The sequence below is a fragment of the Trachypithecus francoisi genome, unplaced genomic scaffold (assembly GCF_009764315.1).
Source record: "Trachypithecus francoisi isolate TF-2019V2 unplaced genomic scaffold, Tfra_2.0 Lachesis_group2, whole genome shotgun sequence".
NCBI classification, from domain to species: domain Eukaryota; kingdom Metazoa; phylum Chordata; class Mammalia; order Primates; family Cercopithecidae; genus Trachypithecus; species Trachypithecus francoisi.
Window position 1 is genome coordinate 137,227,448 of NW_022681465.1, and position 18,997 is coordinate 137,246,444.

General features: G+C 44.0%; 1 protein-coding gene across 1 annotated transcript in view; it reads right to left on the minus strand.

The window, feature by feature from the left end:
• Positions 1 to 1,547: 1,547 nt before the first annotated feature.
• The window catches only part of SH3TC2 (SH3 domain and tetratricopeptide repeats 2), a 62,723-nt gene continuing 45,273 nt past the window's right edge, over positions 1,548 to 18,997 (minus strand). The window contains exons 13-17 of the mRNA XM_033180502.1: positions 13,652 to 13,802; positions 11,335 to 11,457; positions 9,614 to 9,764; positions 7,081 to 7,277; positions 1,548 to 5,106 (exon numbers count right to left, since the gene is read on the minus strand). Coding sequence (XP_033036393.1) covers positions 4,915 to 5,106; positions 7,081 to 7,277; positions 9,614 to 9,764; positions 11,335 to 11,457; positions 13,652 to 13,802 — 814 coding nt within the window. The 3' untranslated portion in view covers positions 1,548 to 4,914. The remainder of the gene's footprint in view (positions 5,107 to 7,080; positions 7,278 to 9,613; positions 9,765 to 11,334; positions 11,458 to 13,651; positions 13,803 to 18,997) is intronic.

The window sequence follows — 18,997 nt, forward strand, 5'->3', positions numbered from 1 at the left end:
TAAAATCCCTTCCCCTCAGTGCCCATAACATCCTGTAATTAACTCCAATCACAGTGCTTCTGATACTGAACCATATTACATAATATATCATTTGCCCCTTTCCTGTCACCCAGCTGAATCCCCACTTCCCCGCAGTGTGTGCCCAAACCTGGCATTGAATGACACTGACCCTCATCGGAATGAGCTCAGTCCTCCTCCCTGCTTACTCCATTTCTCTGAGTGCACAAGGAAAAAGTGGTTGGTGCTAGTCTCTCATCTACACTCTCTGCCACTTATTAATCTCTCTGTTTTCAAACAATGCCAGATAAGGCCTAGGCTGGGTGCTTGCAATGAGCAACACGACCTAGTTTGAAGTTAATGCATTGTTTTATTTTCATTGTATTTGCCGTTATTTACAGAATTCTGTTTATGGAAAACAATACAAGTTTTTCTTCTATATAGACTAGTCATGCTTTATAAAAATAAGTTAATATGGCCAGGCGTGGTGGCTCACACCTGTAATCTCAGCACTTTGGGAGGCCAAGGCGGGCAGATCACGAGGTCAGGAGATCGAGACCACCCTGGCTAACATGGTGAAACCCCGTCTGTACTAAAAATACAAAAAAAAATTAGCCGGGCGTGGTGGCAGGTGCCTGTAGTCCCAGCTACTCTGGAGGCTGAGGCAGGAGGATGGCATGAACCCGGGAGGCAGAGCTTGCAGTGAGCTGAGATGCGCCACTGCACTCCAGCCTGGGCAACAGAATGAGACTCTGTCTCAAAAAAAAATAATAAAATAAGTTAATATGAGTAAAAGAAGTAAATCAATTTAGAAAATGTTTTGTAAAGGCTCTTTGGTGCATATCATGATAAATGCATGCATACATACACACACGTGTACATATATACATACAACTGTGAAGGCACCCCAAAACAGCAGAAATCCTGTCATTTGTGCAACTAAGTCCTTGAATCATGAGACCCCTGCCTCAAGTACCGTTGCCTTTGCCACTAACTACCAATGTGTCTGGGAGAATGTTACCCTTCTGTTCCTCAGTTTACTCACCTGTAAAAAGAAGATAATATAATTGGGCTATAAAAATATATTATTTCATCTCTCCAATACTATTTCTCATCCTGTTCATACAGTATAAAAATAGCTCCTGCTGAAAAACCCAGAGGTGAGGTTCTTTTATCAGGGGACAAATATCTGAGATGTGCAGAGGTTAAGTGACTTGCCCAAGGTCACACTGCAATCTAATGTCAAAATCAAGACCAAAATCCAGGTTCCCTTTAGTGACAGGCTTCCTGATCCCTCATCCTAACACCCTCCATTTCTGCATATTCCCTTCCTCAAATAAACTTCTGCCAAATGAGGTGCATTGTATTTACAAAGAGGAAGAAAATGAAAACACACACATACATATATATACACATGCACAATATAAAGGCATCTTAAAATAATGGAAAAGTAAATAAGAAAAGGACAAAAGCAATATTGGATTTCAAAGTGTTAATACTGTTGGACAGGGAACTAGTACACCTGAAAGCTGAGAAAACATGTTACAGGGTTTTCCACAATGTTGCAATGCCCTCCTTGTTCTTTATTTAGATTAGATGTAAGGAGCCAGCAGCCACACAGCCCATATAAGTTTTGAGGGAACAATTAGAATAAAGAGGATAACTAGATCATCTTTGGCTATGATACACTTATTTTTTCACAATGTTTAAGTAGAGACCAGATCCAATCACCACTTTACTCTCTGCGGATCATGAAAAAAAGGTAGCATCAACATGTTTCCAAAGGGAATAGTTGGCCCACATTTTAAAAATGAAATCTTTAAACACTTTTTAAAAGAGTTTTAGCAAGTGATTTACATATAGAATGTAGTAATTGCAATGATATCACACAATGTTTTTCTTGTTTAAAAAAAAATAGTCTTACCCTTGTCTTTGGAAACATGCTAAACATTTTGATAACTGACCTGGATACAGGTAAATTCATCAGATTTACAGGTAAATCAAAGTGCACAGAATCGGGGAATTTTAGCTAAAATCTCCAGTGAAATGTAACATGAATAGATACAATGCTCTTCACATATGTGTGTATGTGTATGCATATGCAAATGCATATGTATATTTGCAGCAGTTGAGAAAGATCTGTCCAAACAGAAGTTCAAGTCAGAAGACACAGAAGTTTCAATTCATTATATAGCTCAATGGAGGCCAAGGACAGATGTGGTTGCTGGGGAGAGGAAGAATCAAATTAAGTATAGTAACATCCCTCTGTACTCTTCACCCACCAGCCAGTGTCAAAAGCCTGGTGCACGTATGGGAACTGCTCTTTCAGAGAAACAGAAACAAATCTGGCCAGAGGAGAGTGAGTGGTCACTGGGAAAAGGGCGGGGATCTGTAACCTGAGTCAGATGGGGAACGGCCAATGGCATGGTTTCCAGAGCTGTGTGAGCCTTCTTCAAATATACCATGCGTAACTGTTCTGGAATGCATGTGCCCCGACTGTCTCCCAGGAATGTTGTTGAAAGGACTATGCATGGGAGATTAGACTGGATAGCCTCAACCACAACATCCCTCCCAGCTTGGGGCTTTTACAGCTTGTGGTGGGGGCAAAACCGCATCTATTCTGCATGGTAGTGGATTAGATAATTTTACTAATTAGACAATTGGAAGCTTCTCCTTTCTGGGAATACTCTAGAGAGTAGACAGCCTTTTGACAACCAACCACATCTCTAAGAGAAAATATGTGCCAATGCGTAGACAACCTTGATGACTAGAAGACACAATCGTGGCTCAACTTACCACTCCCATCTCATCCTGCCATACAACTAACCATCTGGTCAGTCCAAGAAGCTAGAAATTAAGGGCAGATGGTCTGATAATAAAAGCTAAGCTGATGGGCATCAGACGCAGGGAATTATGGCTGGTCTCCTTGTGGTTCACACAAGGAGCAAGGGTGAACCACCTGCATCAGGCTTGCTTGAGTTGCTTGATAAAATGCATGTTCCTGGGATATATCCCAGATCTACTGAATCAGAATTATTAGAGATAGAAACCAGGAAGTTCATGTTTAACAACCTTACCAGGTAATAGGTATGCACACTATCTGAGGGTTCTTACCCTGCAGTGGTCCTTCCCATACTTCAGGGTGCATTAAAACCACAGGAAAGTTTGCACAAGTCAGGGTTCTGGGATCCAGAGATTCTGATTCAGAGACCATAGGTGGGGCTGCAGATTTTCATTTCAATCTCACAGGTGATGCTGATGCTGCTGGTTAGTGGACCATATTTTCAGTTAGCTGTCTTAGAGAATTCCTGATTTCATTATCAAAAAACTCAGATACTGTGGTAGGTCACTTCTGAAATGATCCCCAATGATTCCTCACCATTTGGTATTCAAGCTGTTGATAAACACCCCACTCTTGTGGGAGCTGGACCTAGTGACTCACTTATTATGAACTGAATAGGTAAGACTAAGGAGATGTCACTTCTGTGATTATAGGTTACGGAAAGACAGTGACTTCCTTCTCTCCTGCTCACTCTGGTCCTTGCTCCTCTTGTTTGCTCCCTCTAGTGAAGCATGGTGCCATGTTGTGACTGCCCCGCAGAGAGGCCCACGTAGCAAGTGGCTGCAGGAAGCCTCTGGCCAACAGCTAGCAAAAAAACTGACTCCTAACAACAACTGTGTGGGTGAGCTTGGAAGCCCATCCTTCTCTAGTTAAAGTTGAGATAACTGCAGCCCTGGCTGATTGTAACCTGTGAACCACCTTAAGCCAGAGGGCTCAGCTAAGTCATGCTTGGATTCCTGCCCTGCAGAAACCATGAGATTATAAGCATTTCAGGCCACTCAGTGTGCTATGCAGTGATAGGTCATTAATAGAGATGCTTTGCAAAGCAGCTACCCTGAAATCAACAAGATGCCTTGTAGTTGGGTGTGGTGGCACGTGCCTGTAGTTCCAGCTACTCAGGAGGTTGACACTGGAGGATCACTTGAGCCCCGGAGTCTGAGGTTGTAGTGAGCCCTGACTGTACCACTGAACTCCAACCTGGGCAACAGAGGAGACAATGCCTCAAAAAAAAAAAAAAAAAAATGACATGTCTTGGGATTCTCACCCATCCTTCAAGTCCTCCATCTCATCTGTCCCCATTGTGGATGAGACAAAATGTGTGTGTAAATGTAACTGGACAATATTTAATCATATATACTATTTATACGTAATTTATGCCACAATTTTCTTAACACTCAATTTCCAAGCCTTGGCTCTTAGAAAGCTTCCCTGGAGCTTGTTATGTGGGAGCACAGCCTTATGGCAGGAGGAAGATAGTGAATCCAAGTTGGGTTTCGTGCTATCCATCTGGCCATTCTGAGACTGTGTCTTTTGAGCTAAGAGCCTGGTGAATTCTCTCCTGCCCATCCCTGTGAGCATGAGGAGTGATACACACTTTGGTTCTGAAGAAAGAAATGGAAAAGACTACAGGTTCCTCTGCTGGCAAGGGGAAGGGGTCTTTCCCTGAGAAAATTGGTGAAGAGCACAAATTCCAATCGGCTTGCCTTTGCACCAGTGCAGTGACTGATTTCCTCACTGGGGGAGGAAGGAAGGTTCCTGGAGGGCAAGATTCCTCATCTTCTTCAGAATTATGTATGGAGAAAGTGCTTTTCAGAAGCTGTTTGTGTGGAAGGCAACAGTCAACTGGTAAAGACTCCAGATGCAAAGCTTGGAACCAGGAATTCTCATCGCTGCACCATCAAATCTTTCTGTGACCTGCAATGAGCCCCTCTCCTTCTAGACTTCATTCTTCTCATTGTAAAATGAGGGGGCTGGGCCAAGTAGTGACTCAGACCCTCCCAATGAGTATTTGAGAGCCTAGGGCAGTGGGGTCAGAGTCTGTCCATGCCAAATGTCCAGAGACAGGACAGCTTTTCTCAGAGGGCCAGGCCACCGCCACTCAGCCACCGTGCCCTCTCTGAGGAGCACCCAGAGGGGCTGCTGTGCCACAGGGGGCTCTGGCAGATGTTGTCCAGCCTGCTCCTAATGGTGTCCTGAAGCTCCTCGTCACCCAGCAGGACCGCTGCTGCCAGGGCCAGCAAGAAGTACTCAGTGGCATCATGGGCATCCTAACCCCATGGTGTGGGGCAAAGACAAGACAGCATTAGCAAACACTTCCAGGACAGGCTAGGAGGCTGTGCTGGCCCCTCTAGCTTTTTTTTTTTTTTTTTGCCCAATATCCCATCTCCATCTCCTGAGTCCTTAGGGGAGCTCCTCTCTCCCTCCACTGTGGTCCTTGGAGCATTGCTAATCACAGTGCCCTGCACTCCAGGCACAGAGGTGGTCCCTTACTGAGGCTCAGCCAATCATGAAATATCATTGCCCTGGGCACAGTGCTTCAGGGATGTGTACATGACCCAAACTTGGCCTATATCTGCCACTCCCTGGGACTTTCCACTGTGTCTCAATAAGGAAAAAGGTCCCTCTGAAGTGGCAGGTTCAGAGGTGGACTTAAACTTCCAGTAGCTATAAGGGGAAAAGGCCAAGGAAGGAAGCAAAGTAGAAACATACAGAGCCAAGGAATACAATGAGAGGTAGGGAAATCCCTGATGACAATTGAGAAACAGGATCCAGAGCTATCTGCCGTTACATTTGTAGCTCAGCTTTCACATTCTTCAAGCCAGTAAGTTGCCTTTTTTGCTTAAGGAAGTTTGAATTGAGTTTTTCGCTTTGCAATCTATAGAGTTCTTGGTTGACATGATCAGATCATACATTTTGTCCCTGAACCACTTCGTGGGAGCTGTGGGGCAGAGGCAAGATGGCTCTTCACCATCTTGAGGGTCCTTCACTAGCCCCTGGACCTCCCTGCTTGGTAAAGATGAGAAACAGATGCTTCTTTGGGTGAGACTCAAAAAGGCTGCCTGGTTTCCATTAACCCTCTTAAATCAATAATTAATTCAGGCCAGAAGCAAAGCCTGGCAAATAAGAAACAGACAGCAGAGCTGCCCTGAGGGTTCCCTGGCGGCCAAACACAGGACTGACTCAGAAACCACTATATTAAGAGATTAAGGGTTGGGCTTCAGGGGACAGGGACCTCTGGTAAAAGGAAGCCAAATCTAGGGACATAGTTTGAGGGTCAGGGTTGTAACGGAGACTTGCAACCAACACAACTCTAGAAGACACCAAAAAAATAAGAAGTTCTGGGATGGGCATGATGGCCTACTGCAACCGTAATCCCACCATTTTGGGAAGCTGAGGCTGGCAGATTGCTTGAGTCCAGCAGTTTGAGACCAGCTTAGGCAACATGATGAAACCCCATCTCTACAAAAAATACAAAAATTAGTCAGGTGTGGTTGTGTGCACCTGTGGTCTCAGTTTCTAAGGAGGCTGAAGTAGAAGGATTGCTTGAGTCCCAGATGCAGAAGCTGTAGTGAGCCAAGACTGAGCCATGCTACTCCAGCCTGGGCTACACAGCAAGACCCTGTCTCAAAAAAATAAAGCAAGCAAAAAAAGAAGTTCTAGATTCAGCAAGCAAGAGAAGCAGAGCTAAAGCCCTCTTAAGATCTAAGTATACTTAGTTTAAAGGCCCCATATCTCGTTATCTCAAACATGTTAATATGCACTCACATTTCTCATAAAATGTACTTTTATATTACTTTATAAGAAATGAGTTGCAGTTGACTAGTTGGTCTGTAACATTTTATGGACATGCTCTTAAGTATTCATTTTGATCTTCATTTTAGACCTTAGAGTTGTTTTGGCGTCTTGTATATTTCCATAGGCCCTTGAGAGACTTACAGGCAATGTGCCTATAGTATCTGACAGATAAAGCAGCCACAGACATGGTGGCAAGACAAGGAGAAAGAGGAACCATGGTCTATTCCTCAGCGAAGATGGGAGCACCTTTGAGGTCTTCAGCTGGGCTAACTGGAAAGAGCCTCCATGTCCCCTGTAAAGCCACTCCTCACCCTATGAAACAAGACTCCTCATCTTGGCACTCTGGTTTTCTCAGCTCCGCCCCAAAGGCTCCTCATTGTCTTTGGGTCAGGAAGGAGAATGGTTGGGTAGTGGCTCTCAAGAAATCTTGGAAGTCTGGCTCTTACCTTCAACTGGCAGAAGGTGAGTCGGCCCAGGCGATAATACACCTTGGCATAGTACAGGGCCTCCTTGGGACTCTGCAGCCAGGGTGGACAGAGGGACAGGGTCTTCAGGTAGCAGTCCTCAGCCATCTCATACATGTGCAGGGAGTAGTACACTGTAGCCAGGCGGTGAAAGGCCACCAGCTCCTGCCTCCGATCTCCTAAGAATTGGAAGACTGAGAGAGATACCCTGCAGCCAACACTTTGCATCATTTGTTCACTCATTCATTCCATAAAACTTTTTGAAGGTCTACTAGATGTCAGGGACTGTGCTGGGGCATAGCGAATAAGACAGAAGAGGTGCCTGTACTCATAAAGCTTATTGTCTCACATGACAGACATTCCTTAAATAATCCCACAAACAAATGTAACATTACACATGTCATAAATGCTACAAAAGAAAATGCAGGGCTCTATAAGAGTGACTTAGTAGAGGATGGGTGCCGGTCAAGGTTTCCTGGGGGTGATTCTCGGAAGAAAATTTTCTCCTTATTGCAGATGCTACTGTAATGCAGGATTCTGGGAAAGAATTCTTCTTAAACCCTTTTAATGGGACATGGTGACAAGTCTAGCTTGATGGAGTAGCTAAGAATTGCAATGAATAGCTGTGTATAATAAATGTCTTCCTCACACAAAAGTTTCTCTCTTCAGAGAGCTATCTTGGGTACCACCATGTAGCCGTCTCTCCTTGGCCCCGTTACCCACTGTCAGTCTCAGATAAGCTATAAACACCTGTTCACCCTTAAACCGTGCTTTAGAATGTTGGTTTCTAATGGGTCTATTACTTGTTGTTTGGTGGATTTGTTTTAATACAGAGCGACCTTTTACAGGGAACAAAGGCTTACAATCATGTCTTCGGAATATTTGCAAGGTGACTGTTGGATACCATCTAAAAACATCACTTTAAAGCTTCAAAGAGCCAAAAGCCAAAATTAAAAGAGAAAATCTTAGAGAGAGAAAATTCTCTGATATGGAAAAGTCAACCACAGGGGAAGTACATATAGAAAGGATGCATGCAGGATGTGAGGGCGATCTGGCTGCGACATCTGTCACCCCATTGATTGCCAGGGTTGATTCGGCTGATCTGGCTGGCTAGGCGGGTGTCCCCTTCCTCCCTCACCGCTCCATGTGCGTCCCTCCCGAAGCTGCGCGCTCGGTCGAAGAGGGCGACCATCCCCGCTAGAGGAGGACCGGTCTTCGGTCAAGGGTATACGAGTAGCTGCGCTCCCCTGCTAGAACCTCCAAACAAGCTCTCAAGAAAGGATGCATGCCGCCTCCCTTCAGCTCCCATCCAGTGAGAGATAAAGAGTGCTCAGAGGAGCTGCCTGGGGCCTCCAAGGCCTTTCCTGAGATTAGCACACAGTCACTCAGATGAGACTTTATGCAATAAGGAAAAAGGTAGGGAAAAGACAGAAGGAGCTCTCAAGAGTGCAATTAGACACAACAAGGTCCAGTATCATCCACATCCGATGCCCTTGAAAATGCCCAGAAGTCCCTCCTGGAATCATCACAGAATATTCCATTTACCCTTACATCTAATCAAGGCTTCTCTAATCAAACCTGCTTTTCTTCAAACACAAACATTCAAGATGAGGGGTTTTTTAATCTTTTTTATTCTGCCATTTATCTGTTCTGATGACTTTTTTTTTTTTTTTGAGACGGAGTCTTGCTCTGTCGCCCAGGCTGGAGTGCAGTGGTGCAATCTCGGCTCACTGCAAGCTCCGCCTCCCGAGTTCACACCATTCTCCTGCTTCAGCCTCCGGAGTAGCTGGGACTACAGGCACCCGCCACCATGCCCGGCTAATTGTTTGTACTTTTAGTAGAGACGGGGTTTCACCATGTTAGCCAGAATGGTCTCCATCTACTGACGTCATGATCCGCCCACCTCAGCCTCCCAAAGTGCTGAGATTACAGACGTGAGCCACCACACCCGGCCTCTGATGACTTATTGTTTACCACTAGCTTTTGACATAAACACAAGATATTCAGCTATGTTCTGAGTTAGGGTAATGGGAACCTGACCTTCATTTACATTTTGGCTTCATGGGAAAATGCACTTTTGACTAAAAATTAACTAATTTAAAATTTAGGGCACAGTCCTTTTGCAATGGGAACATAGCCTACGCAGAGAATAAAATACCATTTACTTTACACTTGGGGAACAACAGCAACTGTAATATAATAATTAGTGTGGCACAGGCAACACTTACCAAGGACTTACCACGTACCCAGCATTGTGCTGTGGCCGTTACACGGATAATCACTGGTCTTCATAACAACTACCATGAGGCGGACACTATTTTTAATCCTGATTTGGTGATGACAAGCTTGAAGCTTACAGTCAGGCAGCTTACTTAACTAAGGTCTCCCTGACAGTTGGCCCTGGGATTTGAACCCACACAGTCTGACTCCAAAGCCTGTGCTGTTATTGCTTTGCTGTCTATCCTTGACTAGTCACCTCTCCCATTCAACACACCCGACAGTGAAGACCACCAACCTGTGACTGTGCTGAGCCTGGCGGCCAGGGTGGCAAATTCCAAAGCCTTCTCAAAGCCTTCGAGGCTGATCTGCAGCTCTGTCAGCTTGTTGAAAATCCGGAGCTCAGTTCTCACCGCCTTCAACCTCCTTGCTAAAGGAACAGCTCCAGCCTAAGAACAGAGGCCCAAGGAACCTTAGTCTAGCTAGGAATCGTCAGTGCATACCATAGCTAGGAGGCTTCTCTTCTACAGGCAGGGGTTGGGGAATGACAGTGGACTAAAACAAACGGGGGTCAGCCATGTTTCCTTGTGTGCCTTTACTCAACTCTCTCCTGGTCCTTGCTCACGATGTTTTGCCCAGATCTTAAAGAAGTAGAGGGCATTAGGCCTCCTAAAATTGGGGAAACCTGGAGCAGAAAAGGGAAGTGGCTTTTCCCAAGGTCACTGGAAAGTCGTTCCCTTCTCAGCTGTGTGGTCTCAGCTGTGCATCCCTGTGGATAGCATCCACGGCGCTATCTATGAAGCACACTTGAGTACACACATAGTGTGAGAATATCTCAAAAAGTGGTCATTTCTATGTTTTTATTATGATAGAATTTTAGGCAAATCACTTCATCTTTCTGAAACTTAGTTTCCTCATCTACAAAATGCATATGAAAATAAGCCCCTCAATAGTCAGAGATGCGTTCCCTGTTCTTCCCCACCCCTAGCTCAGTGCCTGGCACAGACTGGGTGTTTGCTAACGTTTGATGACTAAATAAACAACTGAACAAATAAATAAATGAATAGCTGAATGAATAAAATTTTAGGATCAAATTAGATAATGAGAATTCCTAAACGTCAGTGATGAAAAACAATCACAATCTTTGACATATCCGCTTAATATCTGGACATTCATTTAATTTGTGTTATTCTTAACATCAACTCTTTTTCTTGCCTCATGCTTTGCAATACTATCTGTGAAATGATAGGTTTAATGAGCTCATATTATGTTTTTAATTTAAAAAAATATTTTTTTTTTTTTGAGATGGAGTTTCGCCCTTGCTGCCCAGGCTGGAGTGCAATGGTGCTATCTCGGCTCACTGCAACCTCCGCCTCCCGGGTTCAAGTGATTCTCCTGCCTCAGTCTCCCAAGTAGCTGGGATTACAGGCAGGTGCCACCATGCCCAGCTAATTTTTGTATTTTTAGTAGAGAAGGGTTTCACTATGTTGGTCAGGCTGGTCTCGAACTCCTGACCTCAGGTGATCCGCTCACCTCGGCCTCCCAAAGTACTGGGATTACAGGTGTGAGCCACTGCGCCCAGCCTAAAAAAAAATTTTAATACATGCTTATTAAAAATATGCTCAAACAAAAGCACTCATCTACATAACCCTTTAAATAATCTCCCACCACACTCCCAGTAGTAAGTGGGAAACACTGGTAAACTCGAAAGTGTGCTGCAAACTGTAAAGTACCATGCACCCAAGAGTTCGAGATGGTCTTGAACTCCTAGACTCAATTATTTTGATGTATTATCCCAGGAAGGATAACTTATCAAGCCTGAGAATGACTAAGTTTATCAGAACTTTCCCTGAGCTCCCACTAGATTGCAGAGAGGGTGAGTAGGTGGGCACTGGACAAGAAAGAGAAAAATGAAATACAAGCAAGAGAGGAGAAGTGGGACCCAGGCCAAAGTCCAGCCTGACCCTGCCCATGCCTGTGCCAGGACTTGTCTCAGCAAACTACACAGCTTGGACTTACTCTGTAGTACTCTACTGCATGATGCCTGTGGCGGGTCCCATTGAAGAACACATCACCTGCTTCTTCATAAAGTTTGAGAGCCAGCAAGGGCTCCTCTGACTTCAGGGCTGTCTGGATGGCTGCCTAGTGGGGACAGAGACAGCTGTTAAAGGCAGAGAGGAGGGCTTCCAGACCTCCACAGGACTGGCAGAGCTAAGATGCAGACCACCTAAATCAATTAATCCTCTGCTAAAGTCCCCCAAATCCTAAATTGGTCTTCACACTCATAAGGCTGGTAAGAGGACTTTAGAGATTCTCCAGTCTGGCATTTCCCCATCCTGGTATGAGAGATTGCTTTTGGTGGTGCTAGATTATTTTTAATGGCATATAGAAAAATATTTTGTTTTACTAGTTAAGTATTTATTTTAATGTGTTTTAGAAAAAAAGAAAAACTAATAGTGCATCCAACCTGCAACTTTAGATAGTATTGTGTAGAATAAGGCTAAGTGTAAAAAAAGCTACATTGATTTGATGTTGAGTCAAAGAAGAAGTAAACAATGGTATAGATGGCACATGTATATAGCAAAACCATGAATTTAATATGTAAATAACTGAAACGGAAAAATAATGATCCAGTTCAACACCTTACACTTTCCAGATGGAGATAGTGCGGCTCAGAAAGAAAACAGAACCTCGCCGGTTTCATGCCAATAGTCACTGGCAAACAAATGTTGGTGTCTTCCATCCCAATACCCTAGTCTCCAGAGCTTCTTTATCTCTAGCAAGCTATTTTGGATTACATCTACACCAAATGTGCTAAGGAAGTTGAAGAGTAAAGAATATACCGCTGCATCTGCAGCACAGTTACAGGATCTCAAATAGCTTCAGGTCCAGAATGATTCACTTCCATGGAAATGACCCTACACAACATCAGTTAGGTGGCAGCCTGGGATTGGGTGAGGCCTGGGACCCGTTCTGGCCAGTGAACATTTCATCGCTGGGGCAAGATGCTGCAGTTGCTGTGTTATTGCATGGGCAGCTACAGAGAGAGAGGGGGCCAGTGAGATGGAATCCTGGAGTCAGGACCATTAAAACAATGCACAATCGGAACAGTGCCCTCTGGGCTTCAGTCTCCCACAACATGAAAGGAAAAGACTGAATTGTCTGCTCTCCAGAAACGCTTTCAGCCCTTAAATCGCAAGGCAGATGGCATAAAGGCTGAGAGTGAAGGCTCTACGACACATTGTGTGCAGTGCTCAGCTCCACCACTTACCAGCTGTATCACCTTGTGCAAATTACTCAGCCTCTCTGAGCTTCATCTGTAAAATGGAAATTATAATGGAAACTCCTACTGCATTTATAATGAAGGTTAAACTACATCATGCAAGTGAGGTGTTTAGCAAAGTCTCCCGTACATAGGAAGCATGCAATCAGTGTTACGCAGCCATTATTAAGTCTCAGTAGAAGTGAATTTGTGCAAGTTTATGTGCTAGTATAAGGAGAAGTAAAGAGAGAAAACAAAACATGGGAAAGAAACATAAATTGGTACATTTTTGTAGACGGAATTAAACATCTTACATATCATCACAGTATTTAATGTCAATATTGTACAGATAGTAATAAAACACTAAAATATCATGTATTAAACATTTACTAAGTTCTGGGCACTTAATAAATGCTTACTATGCATTTACTACTATGCAAGTGAGATATATAAATTTTTGTTTTACTAATCCTTATGCTAAAAGACAGCGTTCAGTTCCCCCATAAAGAAACTGAATCCCAGAGATGTCATATGGCAAGCCCAAAGTCACACAGTCAGTCCATATGTAATGGCCCCGGGATTTGACTCTAGGCTTTTCTCTCTTCAAAGCCTAGGCTTTTAACCACTACACTGTACCACATCTCTGATATTAAAAGTATGCAAACCAACAAAAAAATAAGAGAATAATATTGTTAATACCCCACATACACACCAACCTTGCCTCAAACTGCAGCGAAACCCTAAAGTCAAGGTGTATGTTGAGCTTTGGAAAGACGGGTATACTTAATGGGACAAGTGGCGTTACAGGTGATATGTCAGTCTCCCCTCACATCTCCCAGGGTGCACATGTATATATGGGTCTCAGCGACTGGCCCTTTGCTACCTGTACTCAGCTTGCTGGACCACCCTGGTTTCCACCATGTGTTCAGGGAGCAGCCCAGTGCTGACCCTCTCTCCACGGGCTTAGGGTGAACATCATTCCTCTCTGGTTCCAGCTGGTCGATTTGGAGGGTACAGCTGCCTCCCCATATGACCCAAGTCAACAACTCCCAGAGAGCTCTGCAGGAGGCCTACCTGCAGGTACAGCTCCACCAGCTCGTCTTCCTGCATGAGGTAGTGGAGTCGCCCCGCCCCAAGCCAGGCCTCGGCAGCCTTGTCTCTCTCCCCCAGGTCAATGAAGATACGCAGGCTCTCCTTGATGCATGTGAGTGACCTCCTGAGAGACCTGGGGACAGACATGAACTTGTGAGGTGCTAGGGCTCAAAGGGCCCTCAGGGTCCCCTCAGCACAGAATGAAACAGAAGCTCCGAGAGGGAACAGCCATGTCCCACATCACACAGGGAGGTGGGCCTGACTGAATCCCAGCTCTACCCCAATCAGCTGTGTGACTTTGAGAACGTACAGGATCTTTCCTGCTTTGGCTTGCTTACCTGTAAAACAGGCCTATAATTGTGCCCACCTGAGCAGATTGTTGTGCGGATTAAATGAGATAAAACTAGAGTGCTTAGAACAGTGCCTATTACGTCCTTGGCAGCTGATGAATGTTTAAAGATTACTTACAATTATTATTATTACTGACGCATGATCCATCAACCCTTTGACTACTCTATAACCTTTTTTGGTGTTATGTTATTGCAATGGTTTGTCTCTGTCCCCATCCAAATCTCATCTTGAATTGTAGCTCCCATAATCCCCACGTGTTGTAGAAGGGACTCGGTGGGAGGTAATTGAATCATGGTGCCATTACCCCCATGCTGCTGTTCTCATGATAGTGAGTCTCATGAGATCTGAAGGTTGTACAAAAGGCAGTTCCCTTGCCATTTAAGATGTGCCTTTGCTCTGCCTTTGCCTTCAGTCATGATTGTGAGACCTCCCCAGCCATATGGAACTGTGAGTCCATTAAACATCCTTTCCTTTATAGATTACCCAGTCTCAGGTATGTCTTTATTACCAGTATGAGAATGACCTATTACAGTTACTAACACAAAGTAGACACCAAACGCATACCTATTGAGTGAATGCATGAATGAGTGACAACAGTGGTAACTTTAAGTCATCAAAAAGATTTTGATGTTTTGTTTGTAAAGAAAATCAAAGCAGGGTGAAAGTTTTAACAGGTTGCTGCTTAACGGGTGCCTTTTAATTATTTGGAAAATTATATTTTGTAGAAAACTCTCCCTCCACGACAATGGAGGGACCAATGAAGAAATGAGACATAGGTAATATATTTTCTCATAGACGATTCAGTATTCAAAAACAAGGAAAGAACACTGTGCATCATCCAGATAGTAGTTCTCAGTCCCAGCAACAACTAGAGTCACCTGGAAGCATTTTAAACTTGTACACTGCCACACTCTTTCCCAGTGTGTTGCAACGTCGTGATAGCATGAGCACCGGGCTCTCAGAATATGGCTCAGGCACAAGCACTGTGTCTAAGTTCTCCATGTAATTCTGTCGTGCAGTTTGGCTTGAGACTTGCCAATCTAGTCCAATATTCTTATTTTATAGAAGAAACAAGCCCAGAAATTGGAAATAACTTACATATGTTTGCACAGCACATTAGGGGAAGATCCAAGGCCAGAACTCCCTTCTGAGTAGCAGCCTAGGACTCGTCCCATATTTTTGGGAAATAACACTCATATTTCCCAAAACATGATTTGCGGCCCACCTGCATCAGCATTTCTTAGGGACCTTATTCAAAGCACAGAACCCCCACCCCAGAATTACCTCAGACTGACTGAAAAAGATTCATTACAGTTGCAATCCAGGAACCTGAATTCCTAAGACACACCCAGGTTACACTCCTGCACAGCGAAGTTTGAGAACCACTGCAGCAAACCATGCAACTCTTCCCAGAAACACTGATCATCATCAACCACGTCTGTGGACACTTAAGTAGAAAGTCCTCAACAAACATGGTTACCACTTGATCACAGACCTCTCAGCCGCCAGGCCCCTTTGTGCACCATGAGGGAAACAAGCATTGCCCTCAACTCCTAAGGCCCAGATCCTATTGGCAATGAGGCAGCTGTTGGCTTTCTGGAGAAAGTGCCAGGCATTTGGCCCTTGTAAGAAATAGAAAGAAAAAACTCAAACTTTCTCTTCTGCCCTGCTCTTAACATGAGATTTATTGACATCCCAGATGGGCCCTGGCCACCCTTTCACAGGTTTTAAAATGTGAAACTTCCTCTGAGAATGCAATGAGCTGAAAAACTCCACACCATGCTGCAGTGATCACCAACCTCCTCAGCTCAGCTACAGTAACCACAGGCATCTTTCACTATAGGAAGCCCTGCCTTTCTCTCCCCACTTTGTACCCTGCAAACTCAAGCCGGGTTCAGATTCAGCAGGCCTGGCCTCCACAGCTCTCCTCACTCTCACTGGAGCAGTTGATGAGGATAAGACCCATAAATCTCATCCTCATCCTATTTCCTGCTTTGTTTTTTGATATTACCATTTACTGTCCTGGGATGCCCTTGGGCTACTATAATTGTTTTCTCCAGACCTTCAGGGAACAAGATTTAGGTTATTACAGACAGGCCAACTGACAGAGCCAGCATTTGCTTGTTGTACTTTCTCCCTCTGAGTTCAATATGACTGAGGAAGAGAGGAGATCTCTATTTCTTTCCAAGAAACACCCCATCAGGGGAAGGCGAGACTTACTGAGACCTGGTGGCTCACACAGCACCACTGAGACTCCTTGCAAGTGGAAGATTTTCCAAAGGCACTGCCTCTCACCAAGACTTGCACATGATCTATGATCTCCAGTAAGAAACAAGTGCTTTTGTGGTCTAAAACTGGGCAGTAGTCCAGCTTCCTTGGTTCCTTCCTATCACCACTCACCCCCGTTACTTTACATCTGCCAGTGGCCAAGCAGTGTCACCAACCCGTTGAGCACCAGATGGCCCAGCATGCCAATTCCTCCAGCCACCACCCACAGACTCTAGGTTTGGTTTGGCTTCCAAAGCCAAAGAAGCAAGGAGCACTGCTGGTGGGCCAGCACTACATGTGTACTTCTGGGTCTCCTGTGCCTGTGTTCCAGCATGTTATCTCCTCTCCTTTCCAGTCTTGACTCATCTCTTTCTCTCATTTTTCCTGTCCTCAAGTTCAGTCTCTGGGCTAAGTCTTTGTTTCTTCTTCCCTGCCTGAACATCAGCCACGAGCCCATGGCCAAGTGACCCCAATATACCTGCATTTCCAGACTTCCTCTTACCACCCCCTCCTGGGGCTTCCCAGATCCCTGCCCTGCCTGGATGAGTCTGTCTGATCTCTGTCCAAAGCCCAACCTCTGCTAATTGGTCTTGTCCTGTTTTTATGATAAAGATGGCCAAAAACTGAGGGCTGACTCTGTGTGAGGCGTTGGGTATATACTTTCAGTAGGCGTTTTCTCATTTAATCCCCACAGAAACCCCAAGCCATTAGAATTCTTAGTCAATTTTGCAAATAAAGAAATCCAGTAGGATGTTGTTGTTTTGATTTGTCTTTTGAAACGTATCTAAGTTTTCCTGCACGTTTCCAAAGCCTTATTTTGAGCTCTCAGCTGCTTTGTCTTCTAATAGTAACAATGGCAGTATTATTACCGGACATCTATTGAGCACTTAGTGTGTACTAGGTACTTTACATGCAAAATCTCATGTAATCACCACAACAGCCCCAAGAGATCAGTACTATCATTACATTCATTTTACTAATAGAAAAAAAATAAGACTTGGTAAGAGTAACTATCTTGGACCAAGTAATAAACCCTGTTTAAACCAGGATCTAACTCTGAGTCTGACCCAGACCCTTACATTTACACCCTCAAGCAGGGCCTAATTTCTGGCTCAGATATCAGCACTTGGGAAGACTTTTGTTTCATTTACCACTTTAAAAATCCTGACGTTTTAAAAGACATAAGCTATTTTAAACCTTGAACAAAGTTTCCTCATGTGTGAAACTGGGGTGGTAGTGTACATTATAGCCTTGTGATCAAATGAGGACATTTCAGGAAAAGCAATTGTTTCCTTATTTACAACAAAAATGAGGAAAGAATTGCTTCTGTGTTAAGGATTAACATATTAATTATATTTTTTAAAACATAGAACTTTTTTCAGTTCCAGAAAAATAAGAAGCATAAATATAAGAATAGAAGCCAGGAGCAATGGCTGCTAGGCTACTGTTGTATTCACATGCACAGAATTAATCATTATTTTGAGAGGACCTATTATACACAAGGCATCCCTTCTTTCTAAAAATAATAATATGCACATCCTTTGTGGCACTTACCACAATTTATATGATACCTTTAGTGGCTATTTATACATTTATTCTCTGTACTATTCTGTTATTGTGAGCTCAGGAACTATTATCACCCTTGTTCAGTTTTTAGCACAGTGCCTGGGCGATAGTAAATGCTCAGTAAATATTTGTTGAATTGATTTAATAGATTTAATAGAGCCACAGAGTTCTCATGGACCCCATCTGGCTCAGTTCTATGGCCAGTCTGTGTTGTGTCACCTCAAGACAGAAGACAAGACTCCCTAAGATCCCTCCCATTGAGAGATTGCAAACCTTTATCAAACTAAATTCTGTAGTTGTCCCCTGGAAGGCAGAGAAGGCATGATCCTGCAGATATTACACAAAGGGAGAGAAAAGTGTCCCAGAGTAAAAACCTGAAGGCTGGGACAAAGTTTTCAATATCTACCTGTGCCCTCCCCACAACCACCCCCCTCCCCAATACACACACACCATAACCCACTTCTAAACCCTAGAGAAAATCTTTCAAACAAGAGAAATTAAAATCAGTAAAAAGGCAGCATGAGATCGTAAAATTGAGAAGTCAAGGATCTGAGCTAGTACCAGTGAAACCAAGTGGTGAAATTGTCTGGACCCTCTGTGGCAGGCAGGGGACAGACTGATGACAAACGAAGTCCCTCCATACAATTCTACAAGGTTGCACTCTATAGCCTTCAATACCTATTTCTTTTGTCTAAGGCAAAAATTATTGGCTGGGTGGACAGAATACATAGAGTGCTTAAGACTATGCATTTTAGACCAGGAGTTGTTAAACTATGGTCCATGAGCCAAATACAGCTTTCAATCTGCTTTTGTAAATAAAGTTTTATTGGAACACAGCCGCATTTATTCATTTATGTATTATCTATTTTCATACTACAACTGCAGAGTGGAGTACTTGTGGCAGAGATCATATGGCCCACAAGGCCTAAAACACTTACTATATGATTCTTTATTTAAAAAGCTTGCTAACCCTGCTCTAGATTCACACTGTTTGGATATCAATGCCTGCTGAGAAGCCTCGTGCAAGTTGTTTGGCTTCTGTAATTCTCAATTTCCACAATTCTGTCTACTTCACAGGGTGGTCCTGAGATTTACATATGGCTTAGCAAACAATGCATGCTCACTGAAGGCTATTATGGCCAT